The following is a 10,547-nucleotide window of genomic DNA, read 5'->3' as shown; positions in this document are numbered from 1 at the left end:
GTTGAGTCAAGATACTCTGCCTGGATAGTCCTCCAAAATGAATGGAATAAACTATTGTGTTCTTTGTAAACACCTCTGGTCACCATATGATATAGGCCATGTGTATGCGTTTAACTCCATGGTACCTCCTGCAGACATTGTGTGCATGTACATGCAGGGGAGATAACCATTGGGGGGTCTTATGTATCCCTTTGTTTGACTTCACACCCTTGGGAACCCTTGCTAGCATGAGATCCTAATCATAGATTTATCCTTGCCCACCATGAGATAGCATGAGAAATTATGAGACTAGATGTATCCTTGACATAGCCTGAGGCATTCCCTTGAGGGGGGTTTGATGGGATATCTCAAGGTGTATGCCCCAACCACACCTTGGGTTCTATGTGTGTGTGCTAGAGGCACAGTTAGGTGCCCATAAGCACTATTAGGTGGTGGTAGATGCCACATAGGATGATTGAGAGATTCTAGGAGCTGATTGAGGAGATGATTGTGGAGCTTGGTGGCTCATGTAGAGGTGCCTACATATGGACCTCACCCTTCTTCATTCTATGCACCAGAGAGCCACCACGGTGCCGGGCTTGGGCTTGGGAGTCTTAGATTTCAGTTTGTATATGAGGTTTGGTTTTGTTTGAGCCCTTGTGCTCTTTAGCTTAGTGTAGCACTCAGCAAGAGCCATAGCGTGCCCTTTGCGTCAGCCCATTGAGGCTTGGTGAGGCTCTTAATCTCTCTCTCTTTCTCTCTCTCTCTTTGATGACCCTTAGACTCACTTAAACGTGGGAGTCACTCCTTCCGAGCTATTTAGTGGACATACATTAATAAACTCCTTTCTTTCTTGTTCCAGACAAAGTTGAGACTTTTGTAAGGTGCACCAAAGTCTGAGAGAGAGCGCTTTGCATTTTCCTGAGTGAGTGTCTCTCAAACAAACCCTAGCAACAAGAGCTCTCCCTCCCTCCCACCATGTCGCGTCGCTACGATAGCAGAACCACCATCTTCTCCCCCGAGGGTCGCCTTTACCAAGTCGAGTATGCTATGGAGGCCATCAGCAACGCTGGTGCTGCCATCGGCGTCCTTGCCCAAGACGGTGTAGTTCTTGCCGGCGAAAAGCGCGTCACCTCCAAGCTTTTGGCCGCTTCCAAATCCACCGAGAAAATGTATAAAATCGACGAACATGTCGCTTGCGCTGTGGCCGGAATCACCGCAGATGCTAACATCCTCATCAACACCGCACGCCTGCAAGCGCAGAGGTACACTTTCGCTTACCAGGAGCCCATGCCCGTTGAGCAACTCGTGCAATCCCTTTGTGACACAAAGCAGGGTTATACCCAATTCGGTGGCCTTCGTCCCTTTGGAGTATCCTTTCTCTTCGCAGGGTACGATAAGAATTTTGGATTCCAGCTGTACATGAGCGATCCTAGTGGGAATTATGGAGGTTGGAAAGCGGCTGCAATTGGTGCCAATAATCAGGCAGCTCAATCAATGCTCAAGCAAGACTACAAAGATGAAATCACCAGAGAGGAAGCCATCCAACTAGCTTTGAAAGTGCTGAGCAAGACAATGGACAGTACCAGCCTTTCATCTGAAAAATTGGAAGTTGCAGAGGTTAGCCTTACCACTTCTGGAGACGTAAAATATAAGGTTTGCTCACCAGACGAGCTTACCAAACTGTTGGTGAAGTTTGGCATTACTGTACCCACCGAGGAGTCTTGAAGGACTGCAATCTTTGACCTTTGTGCTTTTGCCAAGGAATCCCACTTCCATGCTTCCGAGGATACCTAGAAAGTTGTCATTTATAATTTACCTTTATGCTTTTGCTAAGGAGTCCGACTTCCATGCTTGAGGATACTTATAAAGGTGTCGTTTTCAAGTACATTATCTTATTTCAGGGGTTAGAGTCATTTTGACACTCTCTATCCGTGCGTATGATTTCTTATTATAAGTGTTGGGATTGATTTGATGGAAATCCAGAAAGTTCCAGAGAAAAAGAAGGTTTGGGCAGATTGTCTCTGATTGGAAAATTTCTGTTGTTCCTAGGATTTGTTTTGGTGAAATAAGGAAAAGGTGCGCAAACCCTTAGCCCTTATCATTTAGCAGCATCGGGAGTATGGCATGCATTTGACTCCGTTTGGTTGTGCCTGTAGTTATGGTTGTTTCCAACTGGCAGATTTATTTATTTCTCTTGCTATTTTACTTTGAACTTCCTTGGGAACTAGCTGTATTTCGAGACACGGAGTAGCCTAGTTCAGGCAGTTGCATTATTTAAAGCTGCAAAGGGCTGAAAATGCAAACGGATTAGCAGTATTAAAGCTACAGGACTACAGCAGCAGGAGACGACAAAAGAGAGCAAAGAAGTCAATGTCGACTTGTACAGTCGATGCTAACGTTGGACGACTTGGTCAAACACCTACTGTTGTGACTATTGACCAGTGGTTGACCTGGCAGAATTTTTTCTTCTTGGGGTTTTGTGGGGGGGGCGTATACAAGGCCCTCAGATTCTGTCACACACTCACTCTGTTTTTCCTCTACTTCGATCACGGGAGTAGCACCATTTATTTCCTCCCAGCCATATCTCGCTAAGGCTAACTAGCAGATAGAGATCTACGTTATAAAATCCACATGAATCATTATCTTCTCTTCTCTCCCTAGCCTCAGCAAGCCCCAATTCCCTAGATAGATCTAGATGCCACATGTCATCCATATAGGGCCTTCCTAATGCAACATTTCACCCCTCTCTTGGGATGCATTAAATTCCTTGCCCCTAGGCACAATCTTAGCACTAGGCCCTTGGTCTTAGATCTATCTAGTCTGGTGCTATCAGGCCTCACCTAGGACCTTGACATCAAATCCCTCCCGATCATTTACATGAAGCGCAAACACATATATTAGAGAGATAGATCCTTTAAGGGAAATGTCGACTGATTCTTCCGAGGTCATGCTACCTCGGCTAGAGCGTAGCATTCCTTCCCTCTTCAGACATCAGCGTCCTCGATGATAAAGTCTGGGAACACTCTCCGCAACTGATATACGGATTCCCAGGTAGCTTCGGATAGAGGTTGACCATGCCATGCAACCAACACCGTGGGTATCTTTCGATTTCGTATTTGCATTGTTCCTCGGTCCAGGATTCTTGTTGGTTTGCGCCTTGCAATATCCTCTATCTCCTGAAACAAAACCACACCTTCGATTAGTGAGTCACCTGTATGTAAAAATTTCTTTAAGCGCGAAACATGAAAAACCGGGTGCACCTTACACCCCTGTGGCAATTCTAATTTATAGGCTACACTGCCTATTCTCTTTAGAATTAACCACGGCCCACAGTATCGAGGTGATAACTTAGCACACTCTCCTGAAGTCAACGACTTCGAGTGCGAAGGAATTCTGAGAAAAACTTTTTCTCCTTCTTCAATTACTCTTATAGAGACTGATTTTCATCCGCATACACCTTGGCTCTATCCATAGCCTGGCGGATATTAGCTCTCGCAAGTGCTAGCATCTCCCGCATCTGAACTACAAAGTTCGCGGCACTAGGCACTTTCTGAGGTACTCCAACTATAGTTGGATTGGCTGGTCTATAACCATAGTTCAGCTCAAACGGACTGAACCCAGTAGATGAATGCTTCCTATCATTGTAGGCAAACTCCAACAATGGCAACCACTTGTCCCATGTATGTTGCCTCAATGACACATATGCCCTCAGCATATCCTCTAAAGTCTGGTTGACTCTCTCCGTCTGACCATCCGTCTCAGGATGACTCCCACTACTCATTCCCAACTCAGTCCTTAGTGTCTCAAATACCGCTGTCCAAAAATGACCGGTAAATCTAACATCTCTGTCTGACACTATGGATCTAGGCAATCCATGCAGACGAAATATATGTCTAATGAACAAATCCGCCACTTGCGGGGCACTAACAGACTCTCTAGTCGGAATGAAGTGAGCCATCTTGGTTAGACGATCAACCACCACAAGGATAGAATTATACCCTCCTTGTGTTGCAGGTAGCCCTACAATAAAATCCATTGAAATGCTCTCCCACTTACTTAGTGGTATTTCCAAGGGCTGTAAAAGTCCGGGTGGCTTCACCCGCTCGGCCTTACTTACCTGACACGAGAAACACCGTGTCACATACTCATGAATATGCTTTTTCATCTTTGGCCAAAAGAAATCTCGCTTCACGAGATCATATGTCTTCTCGACACCTGGATGTCCCGCACACGGGCTATCATGGCATTGTCGAATGACTCTCTGCCTGAGATCATTCTGACCAGGTACTACAACCTTGCCATTTCTAACTAGCATACCATCTCTTATGGCATATCTTGCATAAGTTTGGCCTTTTCTGGATGCCAGGTCATCCATTTCATTTTCCCCGGGTTTTAACACATGAGCCTTAGGCCATAAGCTCTGGACAAACTCGTCCACCTTTTGAGTTTCTCTGATCTCGGTCATTAGAGCACTCTCTAATACCGTGAAACTCAGGTTGTGTATAATGCGAGACAACGCATCAGCAACCTTATTGTCTTTTCCTCTTCGGTACTGAATCGTCAAATTAAACTCCTGCATGAGCTCTGCCCACCTAGCTTGGCGGCCCCTCAAGTCAGGTTGTTTACAAAAATGTTTCAGAGTATCATGATCTACATCCACATAAAACTCTGAACCATACAGATAATGCCTCCATGCTTTCAAAGCATGGATAACAGCATACAACTCCAATTCATGAGTTGGCCAATTCCTTTGATGAGAGGGGGAGAGAGCAGTGGAAGAGAGCAAGAGAGTGAGAGTGAGAGAGAGTGACACTCTAGTGCGGGTGTGAAGTAAGAGAGTGAGCCACACCACAAACTCACTTATGTTTTATTAGGATTAGGTTTACCCTATGACTGTCTTAGGACAGTCATAGGGACCATGCTGTCTATTCCATGATCTTGTCCGGGCAGCAAAAGGCTGATCTTGTTTGCTGTCCCTCAATGTATCCAGAAGCCATCTGGGAACTTGCCTTTGCTGTCTATTGACAGCTCTTTCTTCAATGACTGCATCATGAGTAATGGGATCATTCTGTGCCGGAAGAGTAACCTGCAAATCAGCATGAGGTTGTGGCTGATTATTGCTTAGTGGAGGGCCTGCAGGAGGCTCATGTTGCTGCTCAAAATCCTCTTCTGTTGATGGCAGAGATAACCAAGATTCAAAGGCATCAAACATGTCAATATCTGGCTTTGCTTTGCAGTCCACAAGAGGAGAAGCTGAATGTTCAGCAAAGATCACATCTCTACTGACAATAATCTTCCCAGTATTTGGTTGATATAACCGATACCCTCTGCTCTCTTGGCTGTAACCAATGAATATGCATTTGATTGCCTTGTCATCAAGCTTATGTCTCAGCTGAGATGGTACATGAACATATGCAAGAGACCCAAAAACTTTCATGTGTGAAAGTGAAGGCTTCCTGCCTTTCCATGCTTCATAAGGTGTGATAGTCTTAAATGCCCATGTAGGTGATCTATTCAGCAATGATCGGTCTCACACCGATGATACCCTTGGGACTGCATGAAGGCATCAAACTTCTTGTACCATTCCCTTGGCGCCTGCTTGAGTCCATACAAGCTCCTCTTGAGCTTACACACAAGCTGTTCTTTCCCTTTAACAGCATATCCCTCTGGCTGACTCATATAGATCTCATCATGAAGATTTCCGTGAAGAAAGGCTGTCTTCACATCCATCTGACATAAATCCATGTCGTCATGAGCAACAAGAGCTAACACTGCTCTCAAAGTAGTCATCTTGACTAAAGGGGAAAAAATCTCATCAAAGTCAATGCCCTTCTCCTGCTTAAATCCCTTGGCAACCAATCTGGCCTTATACCGAGGTAAAGCATTTGAATCCACTTTGACTTTGTAAACCCACTTGCATGGCAAAACCTTTCTGCCTGCAGGTAATTGCACCAAGTCCCATGTATCATTCTGAAGTAGGGAGTCCATTTCTGACTGCATGGCTTTCTCCCACTTCTTTTTCTCTGTTCTTCCCATAGCTTCCTTGAAGCTGGAAGGCTCACCACAATCTGTCAGCATGATAAAATCAGCCACATTATTGGCTCCTGGAACAAACCTGGCAGGAGGCCGTTGTGCACGGGAGCTCCTCCTAACAAAATGTTCCGGATTAGGCTGCTGTCCAGCCTGTTCTTCATGCATGACAGGTGGCTGTACCACCATATCTGGCTGTGCTACAGCTCCATCTGCTGGCATATCCAGTGGTACATCATTGGCAAAATTATCTGGCTGATTTCCAGCCTGTATACCCTCTTGAACAGGGTAATCTGCAGCAGCCTGCTGCTGCATATAAATGGGCATTCTTTGCTGTCCAACATCATCATAAATAACCCTCCTGTATTCCACAGGTTGCACGGGTTCCTTGTGTACACTATCTTCTTTAAAGATGACATCATTGCTGCGTATAATCTTCCGTTTAACGGGATCCCATAACCTGTAACCCATTTCACCTTCGTCACCATAACCCATAAAGATGCATCTGATAGACTTTGGATCCAGTTTGGTGCGTAGATCTTTGCGTACATGAGCAAAGCACTCGCAGCCAAATACACGTAAGTGCTTATATGAGGGTGGCTTGCCAGACCACACCTCCTCTGGCACTTTCAACTCCAAAGCCTTATTTGGTGACCTGTTAATAATGTGAACTGCTGTTTGCACGGCTTCTGCCCAAAAGCCATGGGGTAATGCAGCATAAGACAACATACATCGAACCTTCTCCTGAACAGTTCGATTCATCCGCTCACTTGCACCATTTTGAGATGCATTATGAGGGGCTGTGAGTTCCTGTTTGATGCCCTTAGCTTGACAAAACTGCACAAAAGCATGTGACACATACTCACCCCCATTATCGGATCTGAGGCATTTCAGCCTACGACCTGTCCGATTCTCAACTTGAGCGACAAACTTCTTGAAAGCATCTAAGGCATCTCCCTTATGCTTCAAGAAATAGACCCACACCTTACGTGTGGCATCATCAATGAAAGTAATAAAATATTTTGCACCCCGTAGTGATAACTGTGGCATCTCACACAAATCAGTGTGCACTAGATCAAGTGGTGCTCTATTCTGGGGAGTTCTCCTCCTATGAGGAGTCACAGAATGCTTGCCAAAAATACAATGATCACAAGTAGGCAAATCTGAAAAAGAAAGAGGCGGCAGATAACCCAAACGTGACAGTTCTTGCATTCCTTTAACAGACATGTGTCCCAACCGGCTATGCCACAATGAAACCTTTGGCAGCTCGGTTATGGCAACAACATGATTACCCACACTGGAAACATAAAGAGGGTACAAGGTATCACTCTTAAAACCCTCAGCCACTACAGTCTGGCCATCAGTAATCACCCATTTGGAATCCCCAAATGTGGTGTGGTAACCACTGTCATCCAATAAGCCAGTGCTAATCAGATTTTTCTTGATTTGTGGCACATGGCGAACACCATCAAGCATAAATGACTGTCCATCAGGAAATACTATGTGTATACTGCCAATCCCTGCAATCTGACATGCATAGTCCCAAGATGAACAACTCCATGAGTACCTGTGTAGGAAGTAAACCACTCCCTATGAGGAGTAACATGAAAAGAGGCACCTGAATCCAAGAGCCAGGTGTGCATGTCATGGCCATCAATAACCAAAGCATGTGCTATTACAGCAGAAGAGCATAAAACATCATGTATGTCACTGTCACTGTCCTCTGCTGCAACATTCACTGCATCCAAGTCATCTGCATTGGCCTTGCCTTTGCCTTTGCTTGCATTTCCTGCATCCTTTGTTTCAGCCTTCTTGGCTTTCTGATCCCGTATGAACTTGAAGCACTTCGACTTCACATGTCCCTTCTTGCCACAATAAAAGCATTCAATGTCCTTTTTGCCACGGGACTGACTGCGGGATTTGGACTTACTAGCAGATCTCCCCTTCTGCCGAGTCCTGCCTCTGTCCTGTACCTGCAAAGCATTTGAAGACTTGCTGCCCGCATTATTCTTCCTGCTCATCTCCTCCATAAGGAGAGAGCTCTCTACATCAGCATAAATAAGAGTGGCATTCGAGTTTGACAGGGTGGTCTTGAAAGTGTCCCAACTCTCGGGGAGGGTACACAGCAAGAAAGTAGCCTTGAACTCCTCATCAAGGTTCAACCCCTGTGCAATCAGCTGTGTAAAGATAGCATTGAACTCACTCAAGTGTGAGGTCATAGCTGTACCTTCCTTCATGCGAAGATCGACCAGCTTCTTCAGCCAATAAACCTTACTGGCTGAGCTCTTTTGGGCATATAATTCTTCTAGTCTTTGCCATAGACCATAAGAGGTCTTTTCAGCCTGTACATTGAACACAAGAGTGTCTGAATAGTGAGCATGATAGCTGCCCTCGCGGACAAATCAAGCTCTTCCCAGTCATCAGCTGCCATATCAGATGGCTTGACACCCTTCACCCTTATGGGCTTGGCAATCTTCTTTAACAGAAGTACATTCAAGCACTGTTCTGCCCATAATGGATAGTTGTGTGCTCCTTCCAGTTTCTTTATGTTCAGAATTGAAGAATCACTTCCCCCTGATGCCATATCAGATGAGGAAAGTACTTGACACCCTGGAAGTAAAAAGACTGAATAAAAGTTCTGATTTCTCAGAAAAAAACCTGCTCTATTCAAGAGCCAGAAGCACTCTCAATGGTGCTGTTTTTACTGTCAGTAAAATCTGCAGCAAAACAGTAAATGACCCTGCAAATACTGTACCTTCTGACAAACTGTTCTGAGCTCAAAGAGGCATTAAAAAAAATAATTTCAGATTGCTGCTGCTGCTCAACAAGTGCTTAACAGTGCACAATCATCTGACAAAACCACCAACACTGCTGCATACACTTGCTGTACTGACTGTACTGATCACTTCTCCCACCTCAGATGAGGTCTTGCACTGAGTTAAATTGCAGAAACCACTTGACTAACACCCAAGAAAAAACAGTAAATGATCCTTCAGCCTGTCACAAAACCTGCAACAGTAAATGGGATAAATCCCAAGCAATCACCCTTATACCAAGGGGAGAAAATGCATCTGAAGATCTCTGTCTGTAACCCAAGTGCTATCAAACAAAGTCTGGGCAAAAGCCCCTTGATCTGACACCTGAATCAAGTGGAGAACACCTCAACACTGAGGTAGCATGCAATATGAAATCTCTCTGACACTTGTACCTGACAATGTGCAATGCATAGACTGCCCCTGTGTACTCAGTAACAACACAAATCACAAAGTACAGACACCAAGAAGAAAATCTTTTGAGCACTGTCAACGATGGGCAGTTAGGGACCGGGTAAACTCGATGCGCCCTGACCAAGCGTGGCTCAACTGAGATTTTCAAGGTGCGTACAAAGAATGTGACCTGCAACAAATGTCACCAAATGCACTGCGGAAACAAAGCAAATGTGTGCTCCCTGGCTACACACTGCCTCAAGGCATATACTGCAAACACATCCAGGCAAAAGCCCTTTGAAATGGTCACCCAAAACTGAGAATTGCACTCAGTAAATGCATAGAAGCTTCTGCAAAACAAGCATCTGACCTTCCTGAAAGACAAGTAACTGCGCAAACACCACCACTGTGGCACAAGTCACCTCAAGCGTGAGTGACACGAGAGTACCTGATGTACCTCAACAAATGCACAGTATACTGCTAGAATGCTTCAGGAATGTATCATCAATACTTCATGTACTACGCGCACATGCACAAAACAGAGTGCTTCAGCAACTATTCCTCTTCCAATTAGAAAATTTGCTGTACTTTTCAGTACCTGCAAAGTACCTGCTGTACTTCTGTCCCTGCAGAGTACCTGTGTACTATTGGTGCCTGTAGCAGGCACGCTTCCCCCCAAAAACGAGTCTTGCAACAGAAAGTGTACCTGCGGGTGAACAAGACTGCCGTACAAAATGCCAAGACTCCTGTACAAAGTTGTACGGCAGTCCGTACAACTGATGTATGAATGGTTGCACACAGCAGCTATGCTGCTGTACTGCTGCAGCTTGACGACGCCCGCGCCCGCAACAAAGGCCTGCAGCCCTACGAAATGCGCCGCCTTAGATCTGCCGTACGAAAATGCGCTGCCCTTGTAGGTGACCTGCGAAATGCGCCGCTCTTGGAGGTGACCTGCGAAATGCGCCGCCCTAGGGGCTGACCTGCGAACTGCGCCGCCCTAGGAGCTGAGAAAAACGCCCAGCTGCAGTACGAAATGCGCCGCGCAGGCCGCCTTCACTCCTTGACGCCGCCTTTTCGTTGCGCACGCCGTGCAGCCCTGATCTGCTGCGCCAGATCCGTCCGTACAACCGTACGGACGACGTACGGCCGTACGGCTCTGTCCGTACGTCCGTACGGTAGACTAGGGTGAGGAAACTAGGGAGGCAAGGGAAGCTCAGGTAGGCTCTGATACCAGTTGAGAGGGGGAGAGAGCAGTGGAAGAGAGCAAGAGAGTGAGAGTGAGAGAGAGTGACACTCTAGTGCGGGTGTGAAGTAAGAGAGTGAGCCACA

At 45.9% G+C, this 10,547-nt stretch overlaps 1 protein-coding gene across 1 annotated transcript; it reads left to right on the top strand.

Annotated features, from left to right (window-relative positions):
* Positions 1-752: 752 nt before the first annotated feature.
* Positions 753-1,908, top strand: PAC1 (20S proteasome alpha subunit C1). The gene has a single exon (XM_087384209.1). It carries the CDS (start codon positions 958-960, stop codon positions 1,705-1,707), a length of 750 nt encoding a protein of 249 aa, XP_087240335.1. The 5' UTR covers positions 753-957; the 3' UTR covers positions 1,708-1,908.
* Positions 1,909-10,547: the final 8,639 nt, after the last annotated feature.

This window comes from Dipteris shenzhenensis, chromosome 13, assembly GCF_047967505.1.
Source record: "Dipteris shenzhenensis isolate YYH24624 ecotype China chromosome 13, Dip_SZ_1.0, whole genome shotgun sequence".
Lineage (NCBI taxonomy): Eukaryota > Viridiplantae > Streptophyta > Polypodiopsida > Gleicheniales > Dipteridaceae > Dipteris > Dipteris shenzhenensis.
Note: the sequence above shows the minus strand (reverse complement) of the source record. Positions and strands in the feature narration are given on the sequence as shown.

Bases quoted from the DNA above. Each gene is read 5' to 3' on its own strand.
- PAC1 (XM_087384209.1), top strand. From the start codon at position 958: ATGTCGCGTCGCTACGATAGCAGAACCACCATCTTCTCCCCCGAGGGT.